Source organism: Phaenicophaeus curvirostris, chromosome 1, assembly GCF_032191515.1.
Source record: "Phaenicophaeus curvirostris isolate KB17595 chromosome 1, BPBGC_Pcur_1.0, whole genome shotgun sequence".
In the NCBI taxonomy this organism is placed as follows: Eukaryota; Metazoa; Chordata; class Aves; order Cuculiformes; family Cuculidae; genus Phaenicophaeus; species Phaenicophaeus curvirostris.
The window spans coordinates 200,209,199-200,236,695 of NC_091392.1; the positions used below are offsets into that span (position 1 = coordinate 200,209,199).

The window sequence follows — 27,497 nt, forward strand, 5'->3', positions numbered from 1 at the left end:
TGGTTCTGTTCGGACTCTGCCCTGTCTCTCTGCCTCAGCAATCTGAAGCCATAAGGCCACCCTCTCTTTTGGAAAGACTTAAATTATGTGGTTGGAAGATTCCACTACTGCCTGGAGGATGTTGTTTCATCATAGGCATTACTGTTTCACTCAGACCTCAAACTGGTTTTCCATGTTTCTGTTATCATAATATTGTATGATTATGGTTGGTTTTGTTTGCTTTATGCAATCATGTTTTTCATAAAATTGAACCTGCTTTCCATTAAAAGGGAAATACACCAATTTATTTAAGCAGACGAGATTTGTACAATTTATCCCTATTAATAATCTCTTAATACAGAATCATATTCACAAAAATCACTAACTTTGCAGAACTGACTATCAGAACATGAGAAAATCATGATTGAGAAGCTGTAGCTCTAAACCTGAACTCCAAAGTTGTGAGTTAGCTCCATCCTCTGTCACAGGCAATGCCCAGTAAGACATTGAACAAGTCATTGAAGTCACTTGCCTCAGCTCTCTTTCAGAATGTTACCTTACTCTTTCACAGTACTGATAAGGCAAAGCTGTGTCTGTGCAGGCTGACTACCTACTACAGACACTGTTTTGTTCTTATGTCGTCCATGACAGATGGACAGCAGTCCAGCTTTCAAGATATAATTTGTAAAGTTGTATAGTCCTTATAAAAGACATTTGAACTTACTACACAGTAGCATCTAATAGATTTCCAGACATGAGCCTAGGATAAAAATATTGCTGTTACATAAGTCAAAGACACACACCTATAATCACATTCTAAGCTTGCAAATGTACAGAATAAAAAATTAAATCATTAGAACTATTAAAAACTTCACTGCTAGATATATGTGCAATAGGGACAAGTTCACTTATACACATGATTGTAGCTCTATAATTTCCCAGCCTTTAGAATACAGGTAAAGATAACACTCCGAAATGTTTTCTTGAAAAGACAGACATGATTTGCTACTGTGAAACTCCCTGAGTGCATGAAATCCTGCCACTCTTCTCATTAGCTGTGAACACAACTCAAAGCTCAGCAGGATTTCTTCCAAATCAGGCTTTCCTTTCCTTTGCATCAGATGGAGATGCAGAAAACAAGTGAGAAAAGCTGAACAGCAATATTTTTAGGCACACTGAATGAGAACTTTCTTTGAAGTGGGAAGGGTGAAAGAAGAGGAAACATACTTGTTTGTTCTTCATACATAAAGTTAATGCTCACTTTGAGAAATCACAGAGTTTCAAGCCACAGAACATTCTTCATCTACAGCAACTTAAATACTTGGATGAAAGAGTTTGATTTTCTCAACAGAAAAATGTTTGAAAGAAACATTGAGGAAAGTCTTAATACATGGGTGAAACACATTTTTTACTCCAGTAACCCTGTGACTTTAGCAAAAAATGCCAAACTAAGTAATCTTTGGACAGATTACTCAATGAGTATTTGGGGTTAGAATGACAAGTCCAAAGTAACAGATGTTTAACAAAGCTAAAACAAATAGATTTAAAGCTCACTGAAAAGTTAGAACTTCCCTTGATTTCAATGGGTTTTCAATTAGGTCTAATTAAGCTTACCCTTTGAAAAGACAGATAAAAATGTGGATGGCCAAGACCTTACAGCTTTGCCACACAAAAGTCAAGATTTCAATTACGCTTTCAGTTCTCAGAGAATGTGATAAATTCCCCGTGGCTAGGAGGTATCAGTAGGAGAGAAAATGGTACAATTCAGAGAGATGATGTAATCTAGAGATATTGTAGCCTGCAAACCAAGAGACACGCAAAACCTTGAGAGATTTTCTACTTTACACACAATTGATAATGCTTAGGGACAAGGATGGACTAGACAATGTTTTATGAAAAAAAAGCGAATGTTCTATTATTTATAGCTTTTACGAATAAATGAGACTATTTCAACATTTAAGTATCCTTATCACTATTCATTTTTCCTAGTCTAACCTGAATCACTCATGCTGTAATTTAAACCAATTACCTTTTGTCTATCTGAGTTGAATATGTAAAACAGATAATGCCTCCTCTTTGAAGTAGTTTTGTATCACCCCTCAGCATTTTCTCTGTATACAACACAGACTAACTTCTTTCAACATTTCCTTGGTTCTTAGATTTTCAGCCATTATCACCACTCTCCACTTATTCCTCTCCACCTAGTCCACATCCTCCTTGAAACTTCATACCTGAGAAGAGCACAAGTAGTCCAGCCCAGAATTTATTGTAATAATGAAGCTGCTAAAAAATGTGCTTTCTTGCAATGATATAACATTGTTAACTCAAATTCAGCTTGTGAATCTGCCATAATGCCAAGTTTTATGGAAAACTTTCTATTTAAACAATTGTTCCTTATCTTTTACACGACCGTAGAATATTGCAGTTACAGTTATTGAATAAATAACTTTTTTTCAGGCCTTTTTTCCCCCGGTCCACTTTCTTATTAGAACTGCAGATCAGTTCTCAAAACACCTGCAGAACCTTGTGCCTCAGCTTCATCCACAAATTTCAAAGAAAGAATTTTTGCTTAAAAGGGTACTAGAAAAGTGAATTAGATTTGTAAACTGGATGATAAATATTTTAAGTCCTTTGGACATATAAAGGAAAGCTTTTATTTTAGAGAGTAGTCTCTTCCATCATAGCAGTATTTATTTTAGATACAGTTCTGACTCCTCGGAAAGAATAAAGAATTATCTTTAGGAGTGATCTTTAAAGGAGAAATATAATTATTCTCACGAAACAAAGACTGCAGAAGAGTTGAATAGGGCAAGAGTCTGCAGAAAACCAGATTTCAGCAAAGGAGTAGATGGTAAGTAAAGTCGTTTTCTGAAAGAACTCAAAGGAGAGAGGAGTACAGCTAGGATTATTGAAGGAATATTTTGTAAACCAAACTATACCACAGCAAAAGACAGTTAGTAGGAGTAGCAGAGACCACAACAGCTACACAGAGAGCTCTTCAACTTGAAACAGTGAAGAATGAATCATACAAAAACTGAAAGCCAGGATGAATATAAGAGGCCAAGGACATATTGATAAAAGCTAAGATGCAAGGGGATGTAATGTGGTATAAAGGATTCTATGAAAAAGTTCTAGAAGTATCAAGGAACAGGAAGACAAAGGGAAGAGTGAGGAGATTACAGAGAAACAAAAGATACTAAGAAAGACACCTAGAAGATGGAATATTAAAGCACTGGCATAGACTTATCAAGCATGGAAGACACCCTGTTTAGTTTCCTCTTTTTACACAATAAGTGGGCTAATAAATATCAAAGTGTAATAAACTTTGACATTAGCATCATTTTGAAATGTTGGCATACACTGGCTTCCTACAGCACGGAGTTAATAAGTCTTAGCACCAGAAGGGTAAACAAGCAGTTGGGAAAACTCACTTTGAAACAAGTAGTCTTCAGTAGCTTCCTGTCATGCTGGGAGAATGTTGCACAACTCACAGAGATCTTTCCAAATTCCAGTTTTCATTTACTGAAACCAGTCATGATGAAATAGAAAACACTGTTGGTGAAAGGATCAGAATTTAAAAGTCATTTGACAAATCAGCAATATAACTAGCTTCATCTCACCGGGTTTGGACCAAATTAGAGAATAAAATAATGTGCAATTATGAGAAAATAAAATACAAAATGAGAAATATTTATCTATATGGTGAGGACAGAAATAGGCTAGGTTTACAATGGTTTCTACAATGATGTCCTTCCACAGAGCCATCTCCTTCTACAATGCAATAATGGGAATGATAGCTAATGATAACTAATATTTCAGCCTTGGTAAGTCTTCATGAGAAATTCAACAAGAACTCAGAATTGAAAAAAAAAATTAAAAAGAGGAGGCATTTTTGAAAAAGAACAAAAGACAGTCTCTGGTTTATAAAGAAAGATAGAGGAGACATGGTAAAAATGTCAAAAAAAATAACGATAATCAATTGTTCCTCATGTCCAAAGGAGAAGGCAAAGAAAAAATACTATTGACAGTAATTGACATAAAGACTATGGTTGAAGATTATTTTCAGCAGGGTGGAGAAACACCAGAAGATACTATCTGAAGAAACTGAGAAAATATACTTGTTGAGAACATTAATAGGCAGTTGAGATCTTTCTCAGGGATGGTTTAGGTACACTTGATTGACCCTGTGAGAGGAAATTCCTACTTCATGATCCCTTTGATCTTCTCTAGTCTTAAATTTCTGTATTTTTAAAGGAAAACATACTGTACTAAAACTGCGCGGAAGAGGAGGAGGAAGGGAGAGTCAATACAATAGACAAATTCTGCAATACTACAGTTTCTAATACTAGGAGGAGAAAGTAACGATCTTTATCAATGTCTAATTTAATTTAATAATTCCAGATTAGGAGCATCTGCTCTGTAAGGTAGCTGTCCTCAGCCAGTATCATTTGCATAACTACAGTGCATGTGATGCTACATTGAATGGCTAAATAGGCTAGCAGCAACTTCAATTGCAACTTAATTTTCCACAGCTCTGAGCAATATCAGATAGTTTTGTAGTTATATGTACAACAAGTTGAGGACATTTAAACAAGTGTCTTCACTCTCTTCTCTCTCAAATATGGGTTTATCATTGAGTAATGCTCCATTTCAAGTTATAAATATGAAAAATGAAATCTGGATTGCTTTCTATCATAACAAACTTAATTTCAATGCTTCCACACTATATTCAATTCTGAATCTTGACTGGGTTAGCTAAAATAGCATAATATAATAGTTTTTTAAACATGTGATGTGTTTATTTTTAAATATATTTGTAATATATTTGACATGACTATTCACGCGTTTCTACTTACACAGTCCATGAAACTGCTACTAAGAAAAAGCAGTGACATCAAAAAAAAATGTGCTGGGTTTTTTTTTTAAAGAAATGCAAACCCAACAGGACTTTAACTCAAACAAAACAAGTTACCCTGTAGATTATAGTACAAGGAAACGTAACTGTTCCACTATCTACAGGAGGGCTACCCTGTTGTTCCTTTAATGTAATGAAAACATTGTGAATTAAACCAAAAATGAAACACTGATGAGAAGAGGACAGAGTTCAAAGAAAGTGCACATTTCCCTTGTTCACATGCAGATCTATTGTGCATTTATAGATGGAGCCATGAAAAACAGACTTCACTTGCTGTTTGATTTGGTTTAATACTAAAATGAGAAGCACTTCCCTACTTTTGGCAGTAAACACTTCAATATCCTGGAAATTAATGTAACTCGCATATTTCAGTGGAGGAAGGGGAAAACCCATGTCACAGCATTTATTAATTATACAGTACATAGAAAAAATGCTAAAATCAGAGTTCCCATATAAAAAAAAGAACAATAATATGTTTAGCTAAAATATTCTTGGGGAGTTTAATGTTGGACTATATATCTCTTATGCATTTTGAGATTTACTGAAATATTTATCCCTAATTTACTCTAGTACGATCATTTTGCTGTAAATTCTCAAGGGGACACTGCTATTCCATGACAGGTATTTTAGTAAACTTCCAAGTGTAGACAAGTTTATGGAATTTACTTGCTTCTGGGTCATTAATCTGTCTCAGTTTCCCTACCTGTAAGAGGAAAGACATATTTTACTGCATGTATTTTGTTCTAAACTCAACCCTAGACACCCAGAGTCACACAGCCTGTGTCTTTTACCCTAGGACTGCTATTCAATGGCTTTCACATAAATCACTTGACTAGATTTTGGAGAAGAATGGGACTAAAACACATCTTTGTAAGCTTTAATCACTAGGCACAGAAATTATTCTGCCCTTACATGCCATATATAATATCATTTCTGCACAGGCACAGAAGCAGAGCTTTAAGAATCATAGAAGTTTAGGAAGGCATTCAGGTTAAAAATCACTGATTTAGTTTCTGGTTTATCTACCTCCATAAGTATTTTTATATTGATCTAAATATGTGTTTAAAAGATTTACTTCAAATAGCATTTGCTGGATGTTTTCTTAATCTTTAATTGCATTACTTTCTAAGTAAACTTTTCTGTAATTAGAATTAGTTTCCAGGGGAAAGACTATTTTGGATAAATCACGTGTCATCCGACATTTCTGTCACAGTGTGTAACTTGGCCAAGTCCAGATTTATCTTTCAGAACTGAGCTTCCTTTACTTGGCAGAGTGTTTTCACTGCTTTATGACTGCCAACAAGTTTGTAAGGCTTGCCCTGTGGATGGGCATTTCAGTTGTGTTCTGTTCACAGAAGGAAGTATGCAGCCTTTTAATACACCCTGACTGTTACACGTGCCCACTATCAAGACTTGTTATTGGAGTCAGCTTGCATCTCATGCTTGCACTGCTAGGCTAGACGTAGTAGATCTCAGCACTCCTAGATAAAACTAGATGACACTGTGTCATAAAAAGACTTCATTACCTTCTCCCCCCACAGTTACCTGCTGAGCCAATCTAAATGCAAATTATGTGCTAGAGAGTACTAAACATTGAGGACTTAAATACAGGATACAGTCATGAGCTCTTGACCTTATTGTTTTTTGTGTCATAACTTACTGACTGGCATAGCAGGAATAAACTAGTCTCTTTTTCCATGGAGTTAAACAGGACGCAGGTTACACTTACTACTTCAAATTTACAAATAGTGAGGTATGAAGATGAGTCAGATATTAATAAAGAGCTTTCCTTTAAAGATCTTATACACCTGCAAATTGTACAGTGTAATTACTACCTGGAGAAGATTGTGCTGTCTTGCTGGCTTTTATTTGTCCATCTAGTTCCATTCCTGAAAACCAAGAAGTACAGAAAAGACTATTTGTGTGATCCTTTATGTGTTGCCATATCTTGATGTCTCTTACCACTACATAGTATGGCTGCAATTGCTATCTTTCTAGTTTCCATAGAGGGGAAGGACATAAGATAGAGTACAGCAGAGATGTCTGTCCACTTTCCCACTCTTGCTAAGCTTTCTGTGGCATCCCTTCTACTATCCTTTCCAAGGTGACTGATCTTCCTTCAGGAATCTTCTGTTAATCCTGTCTGTCAATGTCTATGCAGTCAGCAGCAACCAGAGAAATCCACTTTTACCCAAACATTGTGCACAGGACTGAGCTAAATAGACTCTGCCGTTTAGCTCATATAGTACTACGTAATCACCTAGTTCTTACCTAGTGCAAACTTGCAGCCAGTTGACTAAGACCAAGACCAAAATTTACTTGCACCTTCCCATAGCCTGTTTCTTCTTTCATGTTCAAAGTGATACAAGTGACAAGGCTAGTAAGAATGGCACCTGCTTATGGAACTAGATTCTGCAGGTGAAAGAATAATTTTGCATACTGATGTTAAAACTGTGTTTCTTGCTTTTCAGCTTGATGATGATTTTGAGAGTCCCATTTTTTACTTACTTATATGCAATAAACTACAGTAAATGAAGTATCTAGATTACTTACAGCACAATACACACAAAAGGCTATAACAGAACCTCAGCAAAGAACACACAAATCAAATTTCTGTTAAGATGCTGCATTTACTGCTTCTCAGATGCATTGTTTCTAGAGTGAAAAACTAAAGCATTGGGGTAGCTCTTGATAGCCTACAGACACAGAGAGTGATCCAAAGACTTTTCATGCTGACTGGAGCTCCCTAAATCTATCAAGAAGAGGCAGGGTGTTGTCTGAAATTTCAGCCTTCTACAAATGGACTCTGAGAATCCAGACTGCAGGTCTCTAACATCTAGCTTTCTCACTTTGCAGGCAAATGCTTTAGCTGCTAAGATTTATAAAGGAAACTGCCGGTCCTCATTACCTTGCTGTGATTTTTAAGCTGCCACATCTACTGCTTCATGTACAATGCTGAATAGCCTCCATCTGCTCAGTCACTTGTATTGTATCAATCCCATCTGGGATTTGGGAGCTCCTTACTTAAGTGTAACTCTGTGGTTTTAGGCACCTACTTCTTCAGGTAAATGCTATTTTAGGCACACCAGAAGGCAGAACCACAGCCAGCTAGGGAATATTTAGATTCAACAGAGAAGTACCCAGGAGGTTTAAGCAAACACAGCATGAGTTACTAAATATGATTTTTAATTTCAGCTTTGAACTTCGCTGTTTGAAGCTTCTCCAAACCACATGGAGTTAAGTCATGTATTGAAAAGACTACAGTTTTTCAAGAAATATTATTGACCTGTAATTATTGATTACAATTTGAAACACTGGTAGGAATCTGAGTAGACTTGTGCACACAGACCAATATCTCAAGATAACATGATCTTTACACACTAAATTACATGGTTTGGTTTCTAAACTATGATTTTGGCTAGCTGCTCTCCCCCTCTGACAATGTTAACTTGCAGTAAAAAAACTCAAAGTAACAAAACAAATAACTCATTGGCAGCTACATAATTTAACAGTCAGTTAACAACACAGAGATTGTATTCCAGACAGAGAGGGTAGTATCACTTTCAGTTTATACATACAAGGAATCATGGAACTTAGACTTACTTTCCCGGTTCTTTTTTATTTATATTCAATCATTTTTAATTTATCACTGCTAGCCAATATAAACTTAACTAGAATCTTAATTTAAGAAGCAGAAACTGAAAGCTTTTAATAGCACTTATTCTAGCAAGTTACTGGGAATCCTGACAATTCCCATTAAAAAAAATCAGTGGGAAACTTAGATAAAACAAGTTCTTTAGAGAATCTAAACCAAATTCAAATACTTTCTAAATAATTACTTGAGTGGGGTTTTCTATTTCTATTAATATTTTCTGTGCTATATAGGTACAGAGATAATCTTGTACCCTTGAGCAGTTCGAATTGACTTACAAGCATTAGTGTCCTTATATTATTTTGTCTATAATCTCACTCTCTCTCAAGGGAAAGCAGCAGTTTTCAGAAGACGGAGCAATGCCACACAGCTCTGTAAGTAATTTTCCCATAATTGTGTACATTGAGGCAGAAGAAATAACAAGGAAGTTGGCAGAGTCTCCATTCTAAAATATTCCCCTCTACATATAAGACACTCACAGTCCTTGTCTGCATTAACTGCTAAATTAACAGCATCTAACAGAGATAAACAGAGCCATCATGTTGGGGACTGCACATCTAGCCAATTCCACACGGTATGAGTAGAAACGTACACTGCAGGAAGCAGTACCAACGTACACCCTTTTCCCCTTCCCAGGTGACAGAGCCTGCTCCAGCTGGGACTTCTTCCTCAGACAGTTGCAGTGGTGATAGTTATTTTTTGCTGAGTAGAATGGCGCAAAACTGCGCTTGATAGCCCCAGGTGCCTGGAAAAATTTTGTGGCTTCATGGATCGTGCCAATGCGTGCATATCATCCTCCTACAGTATCTCAGCAAAATGCAGGGGGGCTGAGTGACCAAAAGGGTGCACGCAGGCCTGGAAAGCTGAAGCTCCAGTCAGCACAAAGTTGCAAGTTAGTGTGCATGGGACCATCAACCCATTCTAGATGCCTCCTGCCCAGAGCAGCAAAAGAGCATGAGCAAAAGGGAACTTCCCAGAACAATTAACAACGCATGCACAGGGTACCTTGCCAATCATTGCCCAAGGGGTGTGGTGGAGGTGGAACCCAGGAAGATATAAAAGACAGACTGGCACATATCATGAGGTCAAGCCACTAACCTCGGCTATATGTATCTATGGATCAAGATTTTATGGGCTCCAAGGGAGGTGAAAATAAAATCTCAACTTTCCTATCTTTTTCCTACTCTCTCCTTTCTTTTCCTTCTTTTCCTTCTTTTTTCTCTTTTCCGCTATTCTCTGCAATTCAACCCTGCACTAAGTGAAACTTCATCTCTGCTGATCTCCATCATGTGAAACCCTGTTTCCTGTGGCTCTGAAGCTTTTTAAACTGCCTCTTTGCTGAGTCATTTGTGGTGGTTCATGGGTGATTGTTTCTTGGGCTTTTGGTTGCCAGTGCCTTGTAAAATAAAGTTATTGTTGTCTCAAGTTCTCTGGGCCCCTGTCTGGTAGCTTTGCTTAGCCCTGGGCAGCATGTGGCTCCCTCTAGAATATTCAAAGAGTGTTCCTTTGCCTGTATTGTTTCCTGAGACGGCAGCAGAATATGTTTGCCCTTTCTCGTGGACCAGGTTGGGAGTGAGACAAGACACTGGGCAATCTAGCTAATATGACCATGAGAAGAATGTACTCTTGACATTTTCTAGGGCCACTGATTGGAAATTATACCTGTGTTTACATTATAGATGAAGGAGAAATCTACAATAATTGATCTGACCTCATTAACATGTAAGATTTTAGGACAAGCTTAGAATAATAAACATAGATAGGGATGAAACAGGACAAAGCTCCCTCGGGTTCTGGGGAAAAAAACCCCTCACTTCTCATTCACCTCTTCACAGCTAGTGATAACATCAGGCTAAGTCATTTACTGGAGCCTTCTACTTAATGGACTGGTTCATCTATCTAAAAGAGTTGGCATTCACTATAGTTCACCGTCTTTTAGCACACTTAGTTTTCAAGAAAGAAGCTTTGTCGCACATCTGGGCTTCTTCCAAGTTTCTCCCATCCTTTGAAGACCCAAATCCTTGTGTTTCTAGTAAGGCCCTGTACAAGAATCATTTCAGGGAAATTTAAAAAAAGGAAAAAAAGACAAATATGGTTATTTCCTGCTCGCTATAAAGCCTGGAAATTTAACACTTGCCAAATACACCTTCAAATATCTTGTTTGTTTTTTTTCAGAAAGCAACAAATTAGAAGCTTCCACCTAACTCCAATAAAAACACATACTAAGACCTATCTTTTCGTTTGATAATTAACCTCTCTGTCGGTATGCCAAATGACTCATACACCAGATCCTCCTCTAGATGCAGCAATAAATGCTCATTAAACTCATAGGCCAACTATAAACCTTTTCTCTGCAAGTGGAAGATATTGTAGGGTTTGGTGCATGTCTGATCACATATTGCTTTCTGAAACAAAGATTGTTCTTAATAGATCTGTTTCCTTAAAAGCTTTTTGTGAGAAAAGAGAATAGCAGCACATGCAGACTAGTAGGATTTTTACATGGTATGTGATACACTGTATGCTGGGAAATTTTCAGTTGAGCTAAGATGTGGATTATTCTGAGAAACATACGGAACCAGTTAAAAGGATAATGGTAAGTTACTCGAAGGGAGGATGTCAGGCTGGAGGGAAGTTCTTAGTAAATGTTGCTGAGTGCATTTTTAGCATTGGGCTCATTGATATTTCCGTTCATGATCCTGATACCGAAAGCAGCTATGTGGTTATAAAACTTCTGAAGATGGGACCATCATATAGTAAGAAATTAGTCATCTTGGTTACCAGCATAACTGCTCTGAACTGAAATGCTAAGTACATGGTTTTGGGACTAAAAAATTTCTGATTTAACTTTGGAATCTGCTGGTGGAAAACAGAGGAAAAGAAAGATTTAAATGACTTAGTGAAGCCGTGGAAATAACTTGGTCATGAAACAGACAAATACAATCTTCATCAAAGGCATTTCTGGTGCAGTGGCATAGTCATTGATGTGGCTGAACAAGGTATTGCTTATAATTCCAGTAAACCATAATCAAGTAAGATGAAATCAAACATAGAGATCTAGGCAAGGACTATGAGAACGTGGAAGGAAATTAATATTTTATTTTAAGACTGAAAGTCAGTTTCTTTAGTTCTTGTGTGAAAGGCTGAGAGACGACATCATTGCATGCTAGAAGTACATGGAAGAATAAAAATGGTAGAAGACAGAGAGTCTTTTCAGCTACAGATGATGATGAAGGAAGGACAAGTGTTCCTAGAGTGACTCTGTGAAAAACAGTTTTTTAAACTGCATTTTGAACATCTTGCTAGTAGTTCAACTGGATTTTAAATGAGGTTTACTAGCTTACAAGTGAGATTATATGCTACTGACTAAAAAAGCAAGGAAATAAACCAAACAGTCCTTTCCAGTCTTATTACTAGAAAAAGAATTTGTCTCAGGCAACATTTGACACAGTTTCTCACAGCATTCTGCTTTGGAAACTGTCAGCCTCTGGCCTGGACAGGCGCACACTCTCCTGGGTGAAAAACTGGTTGGATGGCCGGGCCCAGAGAGTGGTGGTAAATGGTGTGAAATCCAGCTGGAGGCCAGTGACAAGTGGGGTTCCCCAGGGCTCAGTGCTGGGTCCAGCCCTGTTCAATGTCTTCATCAATGACCTGGACGAAGGCATCGAGTGCACCCTTAGCAAGTTTGCGGATGACACTAAGCTGGGTGGAAGTGTGGATCTGCTGGAGGGTAGGGAGGCTCTGCAAAGGGATCTGGACAGGCTGGACCGCTGGGCAGAGTCCAATGGCATGAGGTTTAACAAGGCCAAATGCCGGGTCCTGCACTTGGGGCACAACAACCCTATGCAGTGCTACAGACTAGGAGAAGTCTGTCTAGAAAGCTGCCCAGAGGAGAGGGACCTGGGGGTGTTGGTTGACAGCGACTGAACATGAGCCAGCAGTGTGCCCAGGTGGCCAAGAAGGCCAATGGCATCTTGGCTTGGATCAGAAACGGCGTGACCAGCAGGTCCAGGGAGGTTATTCTCCCTCTGTACTCGGCACTGGTGAGACCGCTCCTCGAGTTCTGTGTTCAGTTCTGGGCCCCTCACCACAAGAAGGATGTTGAGGCTCTGGAACGAGTCCAGAGAAGAGCAAGGAAGCTGGTGAGGGGGCTGGAGAACAGGCCTTATGAGGAGCAGCTGAGAGAGCTGGGGTTGTTTAGCCTGGAGAAGAGGAGGCTGAGGGGAGACCTCATTGCTCTCTACAACTACCTGAAAGGAGGTTGTAGAGAGGAGGGTGCTGGCCTCTTCTCCCAAGTGACAGGGGACAGGACAAGCGGGAATAGCCTCAGGCTCCGCCAGGGGAGATTTAGGCTGGACATTAGGAAAAAATTCTTCACAGAAAGGGTCATTGGGAACTGGCAGAGGCTGCCCAGGGAGGTGGTTGATTCACCTTCCCTGGAGGTGTTTAAGGCACCGGTGGACGAGGTGCTAAGAGGAATGGTTTAGTGTTTGATAGGAATGGTTGGACATGATGATCCAGTGGGTCTCTTCCAATCTGGTTATTCTACGATTCTATGATTCTATGTTGCCAAGCAGAGTTTTGTGATCACTGTGAACTGAGAATCTTCAATGGGTCTATTAAGATCACTACTGTCAACTAGCTCAGAGATTTTCCTGTGGGCCGGAAGGCTCAGTCTTGTAAAAATAGATTTACTGCAGGCCATATGTTTAGAAATTTCAGCCTCTTTTCTGCATTTCTGACACATACAAAAGTCTATTGTGAAAATAAAGAAGCAAATTTTGACAAATAGTGAAGAACTGTGAAGAGCACAAATATCATCAAGGAATTAAAACATGTAACAACTTTGAGTCTTCCCTCAAGTTCATGTTAAACTGTGTAAATATGGAAACAGTGAATGACCTGGTAGCTGGAGTGTGCGCACAGCTAACAGAGAAGCACTGCCACCTTCTTGAAAACTATTTTTAGCAAGCAGTGGGCTGTCCTGAAGTACAATTATCTTTATGGCCAGCCTTGATGATTGTTTCCAATGAAGTTATTGCTGACTTGAAGATGTGTTTACAGACAGCTCTCCTCAAAGCCAGTACCTACATTTGTGTACATACTTGCATACTGACACAACATGTCTGGAAAACCACTGTAGATAAACATATAAGAATCATCCAAAATGCTTCTGTACACTGAGATGAACCCACTCACGTACTTGGAATAACAAAACTTTGCTGTAGAAACCAGGCATGCAGTTTCTTGGTGCTTCTCTTTGGTGTGGATTTGGCTCAGCTCTATCCCCTCATAGCAACCATGGGCTACAGCAGAACACAGACATTTCTATCTTTTGTATTTCCTTGGTCTCTACTTCCCTGTCCTCCTCCTCTGTGATTCACTGCTCTCTCACTACCCATCTTCCTGGGAGCAGCGCCTTGCCACAGACCCACAGGCGCACACCAGCCATGCCAGCTGTGGACAATCCCCTGGCAGGGCAGGAGCACCCACTGCTCCTCCAGCTGTGGCAGGAGAAGTCTGGCTGGCGGCTCGCTTCCCACAGCAAAGGTGGGGTGCTCTCTCCCACACCTGCCTCTGACATAAACCAGCCTCCTCCATGTCATAGAATCATAGAATGGTCTGGGTTGGAAGGAGCCATGAAAGTCAACTACTCCGAATCCCTTGCAGTGAGCAGGGACATCTTCAGCTAGATCAGGTTGGACTCGATGATCCGGTGGGTCTCTTCTAACCTGGTTATTCTATGATTCTGTGATTCTAGGTTGCTCAGAGCACCATCCAACCTGACCTTGAATGTTTCCAGGGATGGTACAACCACCTACCTCTCTGGGCAACCTGTACCAGCGTTTCATCACGATCAGTGCAAAAAACTTCTTCCTAATATCTAGTCTAAACTTTTCCTCTTTCAGATTAAAACTATTACCCCTTGTCCTATTGCTATAGGCCCCGCTAAAAAGTTTTTCCCCATCTTTTTTATGAGCCTCCTTTAAGTATTAAAAGGCTGCAAAAGGGTCTCCTTGGAGTCTTCTCTTCTCCAAGCTGAACAACCGCAACTCTCTCATCCTCTCTTCATAGGGGAGGTGTACCAGCCCTCTGATCATCTTTCTGGCCCTTCTCTGGACCCACTCCAACAGGTCCTTTCCTGTGCTGAGGACTCCAGAGCTGGGCACAGTATTCCAGGTGAGGTCTCACAAGAGTGGAGCAGAGGGGCAGAATCACCTCCCTCGACATGCTGGCCGCGCTTCTTTTGATGCAGCCCAGGACATGGTTGGCCTTCTGGGCTGTGAGCGCACAGTTTGGACTAGACATAAGGAAAAATTTCTTCATTATGAGAGTGGTGATGCGCTGGAACAGGTTGGCCAGGGAAGTTGTGGCAGCTCCATCCCTGGAGGTGTTCAAGGCCAGGTTGGATGGGGCCTGATCTAGTGCGAGGTGTCCCTGCCCATGGCAGGGGCATTGGGACTGGATGATCTTTAAGGTCCCTTCCAACCCTAACTATTCTATGATTGTATGATTCAATGGTTCTATGGTGCTCTGGTTCTGTGGTTATTGGTTGTGGTTATATTGTTACATATGGTTCCATAGTTCTACGATTGCCAGCTCATGTCAAGCTTCTCATCAACCAGCATCCCCAAGTCCTTCTCCTCACGGCTGCTCTCTAATATTTTGGAATATTATTAGGAAACTCTGGTCGAGGTCCATAGGGGTCCTGATGTGCAAATCCGTCGTCCGACCCGGGTCTAGGGGCGCCACTAACACTGTGTCTTCAGCGGCACCCGGCAGCAGGATGGTGAGTTCTGTGGCGGTGTGGACAGTTTGAGGCGGTGGGAGCTTCCCTGATTCTATGAAAGACTAACCGAACCATCTCTGCTCTCTATTTTCATAGAATCATAGAATCACCAGGTTGGAAGAGACCCACCGGATCATCAAGTCCAACCATTCCTATCAAATTTCCTGCACTTGGGGCACAACAACCCTATGCAGTGCTACAGACTAGGAGAAATCTGGCTAGAAAGCTGCCCAGAGGAGAGGGACCTGGGGGTGTTGGTTGACAGCGACTGAACATGAGCCAGCAGTGTGCCCAGGTGGCCAAGAAGGCCAATGGCATCTTGGCTTGGATCAGAAATGGTGTGACCAGCAGGTCCAGGGAGGTTATTCTCCCTCTGTACTCGGCACTGGTGAGACCGCTCCTCGAATCCTGTGTTCAGTTCTGGGCCCCTCACCACAAGAAGGATGTTGAGGCTCTGGAGCGAGTCCAGAGAAGAGCAACCAAGCTGGTGAAGGGGCTGGAGAACAGGCCTTATGAGGAACAGCTGAGAGAGCTGGGGTTGTTTAGCCTGGAGAAGAGGAGGCTGAGGGGAGCCCTCATTGCTCTCTACAACTACCTGAAAGGAGGTTGTAGAGAGGAGGGTGCTGGCCTCTTCTCCCAAGTGACAGGGGACAGGACAAGAGGGAATGGCCTCAAGCTCCGCCAGGGGAGATTTAGGCTGGACATTAGGAAAAAATTCTTCACTGAAAGGGTCATTGGGCACTGGAACAGGCTGCCCAGGGAGGTGGTTGAGTCACCTTCCCTGGAGGTGTTTAAGGCACGGGTGGACGAGGTGCTGAGGGGCATGGTTTAGTGTTTGATAGGAATGGTTGGACTCGATGATCCGGTGGGTCTCTTCCAACCTGGTTATTCTATGATTCTAAACACTAAACCATGCCCCTTAGCACCTCGTCCACCCGTGCCTTAAACACCTCCAGGGAAGGTGAATCAACTACCTCCCTGGGCAGCCTGTTCCAGTGCCCAATGACCCTTTCAGTGAAAAATTTTGGGACATTATGGAAGCAGAGATACAGACGAAGAGTCGGGCGCTCCGGGAGCTCCGTGCGCTGAGCCCCGGGCTCGGAAAGCCCGCAGCCCGCTCCCCGCAGGCGAGGCCGGTCCCGCCGCTGGAGGGCAGAGCGCGGGGCGGGCGGCGAGCGGGGGGCGGGCGCTGCCGCAGCCCCGGCGTGTGAGCATGCAGCTCCGCGAGGAGGAGGAGGAGGAGGAGGGCTCCGCCGGCCGGGCCAGGGGAGGTTCAGAGCGAAGTTAGAGCCAGGGAGAGAGGAAGCGGTGCGGGGAGCGCGGCGGGCAGCATGTAGCTGGGAGCGCGGCGGGAGCCTCTCCGCGCCTTCGCTTCTCCGCTCCAGCCGCTCCGCCGCCGCTGCCATGGGGCTGCCCACGCTGGAGTTCAGCGACTCCTACTTGGACAGCCCGGATTTCAGGGAGCGCCTCAAGTGTCACGAGATCGAGCTGGAGAGGACCAACAAGTTCATCAAGGAGCTGATTAAGGACGGCAGCCTCCTGATCGGCGCCCTGCGGAGTGAGTGCGGGCCGGGGGGGAGTGGAGGTGGGGGGGGGGGGGGGTATGTTCTTTTGTTCGAATGGGCGCCGGGCGCGGGCTCCCCTGCCGGCAGCCGCTGAAAAGCGCCTGCCAAACTTTCTTTCCTCCCCCCGCCTCTGCTCCCCTCGCTTCTCCGGGCCTGGCGCTGGGGCTGGGTGGGTTCCCCGGGTGATGGGGTCAGAGCCCGGCTCCGGGATAGGGCTGGAAGGCGAGGCGGGGAGCTCCGGGCGGGGGCTGCTAAAGTCTTTATGCCCACGGCAGGGGGCTTGCAACTGGATGATCTTTAAAGTCCCTTCCGACCCAAACTATTCCGTGAGTCTATAAACTGAGCGCGCACGTCGAATGGGAGGTGTCCCTGCCCGTGGCAGGGGGGTTGGAACTGGATCGTCATGAAGGTCCCTTCCATCCCAGACGTGGTTCTCTCATAATGGAGATGACCGTAAAAAGTGAGCAAAGCAAGACACTGAAGTGAATTTGTATGAAAAGAGTTTGTGTTTTCCGCCCCCCACACCCCCCGCAGTAGTTTAACTTCACGCATTTTGGAATATTATGGAAGCAGAGGTCAAGATGAAGAGTTGGGCCCTTCGGAAGCTCCGTGTGTTGAGCACTGACAGCCTCCCAGGCGTGAGAACACCCGCAGGCTTGGCAGAGCCTGAAGTGAATCCTAGAATCCTAGAAGAGTTTGGGTTGGAAGGGACCTTAAAGATCAGCTAGTTCCAACCCTCCTGCGGTGGGCAGGGACAGCTCCCACTAGATCAGTGAAAACTAGGAAGTGCCAGGAGCGTTGCTGGGCTTGGCTGCCACCCGCTTCTTGTTTAAGGTCGCTTTGGAGCTCTCTTACCTGTTGCCCAGAGCTTTTTTTCAAGTACAGCAGAGGAGTAACTTACGGCTTGTGCTGCAGTGTGAGATGTTCAAGGAAAAGAATCACTTTTATCCTTAAAAATCTCTGCCCCATTGACACAACGTGCGGATTTCATAGAGTGGAGGGTAGCAGTATTGCTCTTTATGTGGACAGGGAACAGGCGTTACTCTGAGCTCCCTAGCTCATAGAAAACCTAACTGGCTGCTAACCTGGAGTCTAAACCCAAAGTTTGTCTCTTTACGTGGGGTAGGAGGTCAGATTGTGGAGATTTTGTTGGGCCAACAGTAGAATTGGATGTTGATTGTACTTGTTCATGCACTGGCTTTAGTTCATTTACAGCATTGCATTTACCATCTTTTTGAAACTTTTTTTCATAGAAGTCATGCATTTCTGGATGCTTCTGTGTTCTAATGAGTAGCTGGATATAAATCTAGCATCTTATGCAAATCTTTACTAAAATCAAAAAATTCTTGTATCCATGCCCACAAAATCTGAGATGATAGCATATATATATATGTATATATATATAAAATGTGAGTGTGTGTGTGTATACATTTATACACACACACACACACACACATATATATATGTTTATATGCCTAAATCTCAGTTGTACATTTTTCTTTCCAGAGAAAAAAAGTTTTTTAGTTGTATGACAAGTCTTTCTCTTTGCTAAAAAGCTCATTCCCTAAAACAGGAAGTTTGAGCTTGTTTTAAGTAGTAAAAATGTAAGTTTAATAAAAACATGATGTTACAAACTTGGTCCTACGAGATTGTGTGCACAAATAATAGTGACAGGTTAGGATACCATATAGGCTCTCTTGACCTGGAATAGCACTGGAAATTGATTGCTTGTTGTTCCAGACCACATATGAACAAATACAACTTTTGTCTTAAGTTGTCAGATAGACTGCTGTAGAAGGAATATCATTCTTGGGAAGCAATTTAGACATTCATTCTGAAGTGAGTAATCCCTTTATTTTTGTGAAGAATACTTGTGAGTCCTTGGGAGATTTAGACCGTTTATCTACATGTTTAACAATTCTCTTCCTCTTCAAGGAGAAGTAACTAACTAACTACTTAACTACCAAGTTCTCCTGTTTTTAAAAACCTTTCAGTTGAAACGTTATTGTGTTTGACACAATGCTTATTGTGTTGTATGCGCAACTTTAAAATGCTACGTGATATAGTGTCTTTTAGCCTCAGGAAAATAAAATCAGATCTGTTGTAGTAAGAAATATTTCTCCTTTTGTTCTTTTCAGATGCCTTAGTTTTGTGACCCTGCCTTCCACAGAATACTGCCTCAGTTCTGGTCTTAAGACGACTGGGGAAATGCCTGGATTTTTCTCAGCAAAATAGAAATCCTGGCTTTATTATGTGTAGAATCATGTACCCTGTAGGTGCTGCAAGGACAGTGTGCCTGTTATGGCAAGTAGCGCTATTGTATATTTCCTAGAGTAGAGAACTTTTGACTTGGTAAAGCAAACTAGGTACTTCTACTCAACTTTAGAATCAGTGGAGTGTAAAATACTTGTGCAAGGCTTTTTTATTATTATTTTTATTTTTTCTTAATTGTCTTTTGAAAACCTAATCAAACTGTGGAGTTAAGTAAGTGACTTAAGTGGTGAACTCATATTATTTGGTCTTTGAATATTTAATGACCTAAAAGCCCCAGAGAACAACAGGCATTATTTACCATGTTTTATCTCTTTAGGTGATCTAGGGTTTTTCACTTATGTATCATTTTGGAAGATCAGTTCTGTTGGGGAAAAAATCCAGACTGTGCTGCAGAGTTTCAGTGGAAACAAGTTTTGGAACATGTTCTTCCTGATCATGTTTAGAGAAGAGACAATGAGACTGACTTAATGTAGTTAGAAAGTATTATAATCTCTTGTAGTTGCCTAAATGTAAGGTATTATATGAAACTGTAGTATTTTTGTGTTGTTTTTCAGATAGAATTAAACTTTTATATTACAAAATTTACAAAATATTAATTTGTGTGCAATCCAGTATCTAAGAAGTATCCAGTATTTATAAATACCTGACAAAAGGTTTCACGTAAACTGAAGGTAAACCAAATTTGTTTAATGTAGTATGCAAACATTTAGCATTTTAATTGTTCAAGCAGTCAAAAAATAAAGTCAGGCTTTATTTTAATGTGGTTCTGTGTTTATTCTGAGGAATGCTGCTTTCCAAAGTTGTATTGTAGAGCTGTTAATAATGTACTTCATGAAGCATCGGTTGACTGTTAATGCAGTGAGAGCTGATAATGCCATTATTGATTGCTATCAATTCCTCAGCAGCCTTTTGCTAGCTTTTTTTTTTTTTTGGTTTTGGGGTTTTTTTGGTTTTGTTTCCTTCTCTCTTTCTAAATATGTGAGAATCTGGGAGTAGCCTAGGAGAGCATGGATTATATGGTCCTGTTTAGGTAGGTGTTAGCATTACATTTGTATGGCCATTCTGCCTCCTTCAGCCTTGTCCTACCATTACTATTTACAGTGAGAGACTACTTTGTCTTTTTCAAACCAACTGAGGTACTAAGCACATTACTATCTTTTGAAAGGCTTAGTTTATGCATATAGAACATGTTCAAATTACATTAAAAAGTTGTCTTTCAACAGAGGTTTAACTCTTTGTAGACGCAATTAAGTAGCACCATATAGTTTTCTTTGGTGCACCTGGTGGAAGGTTTCTTTCTTCTTAAGTTATGAATTAGGGAAAAAAACCCACCTTTTATATAGAAAAGTGATCCCCTGGTACAGCTGGCCTTCCTAATTATTAGGTAGCTGTTGATTTCATAATGTTTTCAGGCACCTAATTTAATAGAACTTTCAGAGGCATATTTCAAGTTTATATGCTATAATGCTTCACATAGTGAAGTCCAGTTGTAGCTGCACTCCTGAAACAGAATTGAAATTTTTCATTCTTATTAATTCCAACTTGTTTTCAGTTAAAATATCAAGTTTATTTTTCCTGTACCTTTTACCAGTAGTGTACTTTGTCATTTCTTTGTAGTTGCCTTCTAAAAAAGCAATATAGCTCAGGGCATTGTTGTGTAGATTATATAGGAAATTTCTTTATACAAATACTTGTATGCTTTTAATTTCCATAACAGACCTACTGTTCTGCCAAATCTAATTAATACTGCATTAAACATGTATCTTATACACGTCATCTCATGGCTTACTGCTCTGCAGCTTTGTCTTTGATTTTTGAGACCTTCTCTCTCAATCTTAAGTCCTATTTTAGCAACAAGTTCATGTATTCATGAGAACTGCATAAGTTTTGGTTTAAATGGTTCAAAGTTCAGTGGATTTTCAACTGGTTTAAGTAATGCTTGCTATACATTCTAAAATGTTTTAATATGATGCAAACTAATGGAGAACTGTGGTGTAATAAAAATAAGATTTAAGAGATTATCTTTAGGGATTTGTAATTTAGTAGCAATCATAACTATTTTTATTTTACTACTTAACACATTGAGAAACAGAGAGATAGGCACAAGATGGAGATACCATCTTTTGGGGGGGAGGCAGGACTGAGTGGGTATTTTTTTTTACCAGGGTTTTATAGAAATTCCACACAGAAAAGACTATCTTGAAACTGTACAGACATAGAGTTTTTAAGGATGATTTTCTACTCTCGTAAACCTAATTATAAAAATACAGTGATGAACCTGGCTATATCTATGGAAATTTGGGGGATTAGCTGGCTGGAAAACAAATACAGACAAAATTACAGCAGAAGAGCCTGTGATCTTGTTATGTCTCTTGGGATTCTTATTTCATTTAACATCACTTCCGCCCCCCTTTTTATCTTTCCAGAGAGATGCATTTTCCCAGATATCCTGGCTTTATATATTTTCATGAGATTATATCTTTACACAGAATCACCAGGTTGGAAAAGGCCCACAGGATCGAGTCCAACCATTCCTCTCGATCACTAAACCATGTCCCTCAGCACCTCATCTACCCGTCTTTGAAACTTCTCCAGGGAAGGTGACTCAATCACCTCCCTCGGCAGCCTGTTCCAGTGCCCAGTGACCCTTTCTTTGAAAAACTTTTCCTGATGTCAAGCCTGAACCTCCCCTGGCGGAGCTTGAGGCCATTCCCTCTTGTCCTGTCCTCTGTCGCTTGGGAGAAGAGCCCAGCTCCCTCCTCTCTACAACCTCCTTTCAGGTAGTTCTAGAGAGCAATGAGCCTTCTCTTCTCTAGGCTTCTCTTCTCAGCCTCCTCTTCTCCAGGCTAAACAACCCCAGCTCTCTCAGCCATTCCTCATAAGGCCTGTTCTCCAGCCCCCTCACCAGCTTTGTTGCTCTTCTCTGGACTCGCTCCAGAGCCTCAACATCCTTCTTGTGGTGAGGGGCCCAGAACTGAACACAGTATTCGAGAAGCGGTCTCACCAGTGCCGAGTACAGAGGGAGAATAACCTCCCTGGACCTGCTGGTCACGCCGTTTCTGATCCAAGCCAAGATGCCATTGGCCTTCTTGGCCACCTGGGCACACTGCTGGCTCATGTTCAGTCGCTGTCAACCAACACCCCCAGGTCCCTCTCCTCTGGGCAGCTTTCTAGACAGACTTCTCCTAGTCTGTAGCACTGCATAGGGTTGTTGTGCCCCAAGTGCAGGACCCAGCATTTGGCTTTGTTAAACCTCATGCCATTGGACTCAGCCCAGCGGTCCAGCCTGTCCAGATCCCTTTGCAGAGCCTCCCTACCCTCCAGCAGATCGACACTTCCACTCAGCTTAGTGTCATCTGCAAACTTGCTAAGGGTGCACTCGATGCCCTCATCCAGGTCAGTGATCACAGAATCACAGAACAACCAGGTTGGAAGAGACCCACCGGATCATCGAGTCCAACCGTTCCCATCAAACACTAAACCATATCCCTCAGCACCTCATCCACCAGTGCCTTAAACACCTCCAGGGAGGGTGACTCAACCACCTCCCTGGGCAGCCTGTTCCAGTGCCCAATGACCCTTTCTGTAAAGAATTTTTTCCTAACGTCTAGCCTAAACCTCCCCTGGCGGAGCTTGAGGCCATTCCCTCTTGTCCTGTCCCCTGTCACTTGGGAGAAGAGGCCAGCACCCTCCTCTCTACAACGTCCTTTCAGGTAGTTGTAGAGAGCAATGAGGTCTCCCCTCAGCCTCCTCTTCTCCGGGCTAAACAACCCCAGCTCTCTCAGCTGCTCCTCATAAGGCCTGTTCTCCAGCCCCCTCACCAGCTTGGTTGCTCTTCTCTGGACTCTCTCCAGAGCCTCAACATCCTTCTTGTGGTGAGGGGCCCAGAACTGAACACAGGATTCGAGGAGCGGTCTCACCAGTGCCGAGTACAGAGGGAGGATAACCTCCCTGGACCTGCTGGTCACGCCGTTTCTGATCCAAGCCAAGATGCCATTGGCCTTCTTGGCCACCTGGGCACACTGCTGGCTCATATTCAGTCGGTTGTCAACCAAATTCAGTCGGTTGTCAACCAAAATTCAGTCGGTTGTCAACCAACCGACAATGATAAAGACATTGAACAGGGCTGGACCCAGCACTGAGCCCTGGGGAACCCCACTTGTCACTGGCCTCCAGCTGGATTTCACACCATTTACCACCACTCTCTGGGCCCGGCCATCCAACCAGTTTTCCCCCCAGGAGAGTGTGCGCCTATCCAGGCCAGAGGCTGACAGTTTCTGAAGCAGAATGCTGCGAGAAACTGCGTCAAAGGCTTTACTGAAGTCCAGGAAGACCACATCCACAGCCTTTCCCTCATCCAGCAGCCGAGTCTCTTTGTCATAGAAGGCAATCAGGTCAGTTTGGCAAGACCTGCCTTTTGTGAACCCGTGTTGACTGGGCCTGATCACCCGGTTCTCTTGCATGTGCTTCATGATAGCACTCAAGATCACTTGCTCCATGACTTTTCCTGGCACTGAGGTCAGACTTACAGGCTTGTAGTTTCCTGGGTCCTCCCTGTGACCCTTCTTGTAGATGGGCACAACATCAGCCAGCCTCCAGTCCAGTGGAACTTCCCCAGTCTTCCAGGACTGCTGGAAGATGATGGAAAGGGCAAGCACATCCACCAGCTCCTTCAATTCTCTTGGGTGGATTCCATCCATCCCCATAGACTTGTGGGTGTCTAGCTGGGCAAGCAAGGCTCTAACCACCTCCTCATGGATCACAGGTGTTTTGATCTGCTCCTCTAACTCCTGGGTGTGTACACACAGGGAACTTTACAATGTCTTTTCCAGATTCTAACTGGAGTGGGTCTGAGTTCATTGAATAATAACTGTTGAAGTTTGGTAGCAATCATTCTCTTTTATTAATTCAGATTCTAAGTAAAACAACTGATTCTTCGTATTCCCTATGTGATACTCTGATGGTGGACGTGGAATTATGGAAGTATAACTTACTGTTGAGAGTTTCAGAACTATCTCACATTGTCTTTGAAAATTGATTGCTCTTAGTTGTTTTAGTCATAAAATACAAGAATGTAGAAGTTGCCTTTCATGTTAGGGTTGAGTGAGAGGCGGGGAGTATAAGAGGTTACATTTCTCAGTGTTTGAATACTGATTCCTCTGCCAGCTGAAAGAAAGTTTCCTACTGCAAGGAAGTTGAAACTTTGCAATTGGCACTTAAGTTTTGAAGTCATGTGCTCCCTTCCGTTTTATTACCTCTGATAGACATTTGTACTGTCTGCTCAATTTCTGCTGCTAAGTTATCTGTGGATGTTTATGGATATAATTTTCAAAAACCATTCCATCAGTGTCCGGCCTTTCATGCACAGATACTGACAATAAGCTGAATTTTGGCCAGAGAAGGAGCTTAATTGTTTCCTCTTGTGTTTAAAGCAGCTGCAGTCTGTATTATGTTATCTTTGGGGTTGTTCACCTTGGAGAAAAGAAGACTCTGAGGACACCTTTTGTGGCCCTTCGATACTTAAAGGGTCTTATAAGAAAGGTGGGGAAAAATGTTTTAACAGGACCTGTAGCACTAGGACAAGGGGTAATATTTTTAAACTAAAGGAGGAGAGATTTAGACTAGATATTAGGAGGAATTTTTTTGCACTGAGTTTGGTGAAACGCTGGCACAGTTTGCCCAGAGAGGTGGTGGATGCCCATCCCTGGAAACATTCAGGGTCAGGTTGGATGGGGCTGTAAGCAACCTGATTGAGTTGGAGATGTCCCTGCTCACTGCAGGGGGTTTGGAGTATATCACCTTCATGGCCCCTCCCAACCCAGACCATTCTATGATCTTTAGCCAAATATATAGGGAGAAAACAAATACCAGTATGGAGTGAACTATTATAGAGCACAGTATTTTCGGTCCAGTTGATTATGTTTCATTTTGAACCCAGAATCCCTGCAAGTGAATTCCCATACTGTCAGTAATGATGACTGTGTTAATCAAGTCCTTGAATGACTCAGCATGGGTGTTCTTGTGCTTTAATACTGAAGCAGGTGCTTCAGGAAATTAGGGAAATTTTTTAATTGGGGTTACCAAAGGAGTGGGTTGAGTTTTAAATGCTGCATGAAATGATGTCTCTACTTAAAGAAAATATTGTGCAATTTTTAAAATTAGGATTTTTAAACTTTTAAACTAATTTCTGAAAAGGTCAAGTTGAAACTGTTTCTTAATGGGCCAGCTGGCTTTTTGTCTACCACATGCTTCATTTGCAATGAATAAGATAAATGATTTCTATTAATAAGAGACCAGCTGCTTCATGAATATTGTCTTTACTACAATGGAAAATATGATGCTGTGGTCACTGAACTTGTACAGATCTCTTGGGTTTTTGTGGGCAGCAGTGCTATGGCAATTTGCAGTTTCCTGTAATACTAAAGAACTTTGTCTTCATCCTCTGTGTAAAATGCAGAGGATAATACAGTCCTTCTTTCTACTGAATGATATGTAAAGTAGTGCTAAGTCTTTGTCGTTCTGCTTTTTTTTCCGTATAGTCTCAAAATTGTAATTATAAATAAATTTGGAATATATAAGAATTGGGTATTGTGGATTTCCTTTGTTAAATCCAGTCTCTTGCTAGTGTTACATCATGTAATCCCTACTTGTCAAACTCTATTTGAAAAACAGTTTTCATCCTTACTATTTCTGCTAGGTCACTGTAGAACTTTGTTACTCTGAGAGTTGAGTAACTTATTGAAAATAAATTTCATCTGGAAACTCAAACTTGTTTATGGTCATTTTCCTTTCGCTCAACATTTCTGCACTGTTTTTTATTTGGATTTGCTTGGGGAATTATCACATCCTTTTGCTAGGCTGTGAACAAGCTGTTCTCCTCCTCTCCCCAAAGAGCTTCTCTGGTTTCTTGGTCATTTTGGCAGCTCTTTTCTGTGCCTTTATGCATTTGCTTTTAATTCTTCAGGAGATTAGAATTAAAAGGAGTAGAAACAAAAGGAGCATAATAATGTTCACAGGTTTGATATTTGCGCATTGTATTCTATAAGAACAATCATTAAGTGAAATCAATATTTATGGTCTTTTGACTTTATGGTGTTACAGATTCCTCAAGTGTATGATAAAAGGTGAAAAAGTCTCAGGATCTTACAAGCAGTAACAATAAAATAAATAATAAACTGAAGAAAAATAGCTTGACCTTCTTCCATATTAATTTGAGATTGAAGTACTGTTGGGCAGTAATCTAAACTCCCAATGGCATCCTGTGAAGTGCAAATAACTTTCGTTAGAAAAATAATATATTTCACAGCACGTTATGAATGCTGGGCTACACTACTGTGTAGTTTTTTAGACTAGTTGGAAGTTACCATCTTAAATTGCTTCTCTGTGCTGAATTATGCAAACTCGTATTCCACGGGGCACCAAAAGCTTAAACAACATATTGTTGTTTTGCTGGCATTTCGCTTAGGCATGGGAAAATACTATGGAAATTCTATGTGTCTTCAGAAGTCTTATCTTCTTTTAGCTTAATGTGCAAAGCAGGATATGAGGTGCTGCAGTACTTAGGTTATAGAGTTGGTTCTGCTAGTGATGTTACATATTTTGCAGAGTGCTTGAAGAAGAGAGGTTTGCATGTCATCTGTGCAGGTCTGTTGCCAAAGGCACTCTTGTTCACTGAAGGATATTACGTAAATGAAAGTAGGTATCACCATAGGCACCACAGAGAAGTGTTTCCAGAGAAAAGCAACAAAGCTGGTGAAGGGGCTGGAGAACAAGTCTTACAAGGAGCGGCTGAGAGAGCTGGGGCTTTTTAATCTAGAGAAGAGAAGGCTGAGGGGAGACCTCATTGCTCTCTACAACTACCTGAAAGGAGGTTGTAGAGAGGAGGGTGCTGGCCTCTTCTCCCAGGTGACAGGGGACAAGACAAAGGGCAATGGCCTATAGCTGCACCATGGGAGGTTCAGACTGGAAATTAGAAAAATAAACTTCATGGAAGGGGTCATTGGGCACTGGAACAGGCTGCCCAGGGAGGTGGTTGAGTCACCATCCCTGGAGGTATTTAAAAGACAGGTTGACGAGGTGCTTAGGGACATGGTTAAGGGGCAGATAGGAATGGTTGGACTTGGTGATCCAAGAGGTCTTTTCCAGCCTGGTGATTCTGTGATTCTATGGTTTTTCTTCTGTAAAGAGCCTTTAAGTCAAATATACCTAATGAAAATTAAAACAGGAAACAGTAAAAATCAGTTTGTGATTTTTGCTAAGAAAGATTGGACCAGATGATCCTCGAGGCCCATTCCAATCTGGAATTCTGTGATTTAATCCTGTAGA

At 41.7% G+C, this 27,497-nt stretch overlaps 1 protein-coding gene across 1 annotated transcript in view; it reads left to right on the forward strand.

The window, feature by feature from the left end:
* The first annotated feature begins 16,626 nt into the window (after positions 1-16,626).
* Positions 16,627-27,497, forward strand: part of ARHGAP42 (Rho GTPase activating protein 42) — a 166,416-nt gene continuing 155,545 nt past the window's right edge. Inside the window, exon 1 of the mRNA XM_069883489.1 lies at positions 16,627-16,891. Coding sequence (XP_069739590.1) covers positions 16,738-16,891 — 154 coding nt within the window. The 5' untranslated portion in view covers positions 16,627-16,737. The remainder of the gene's footprint in view (positions 16,892-27,497) is intronic.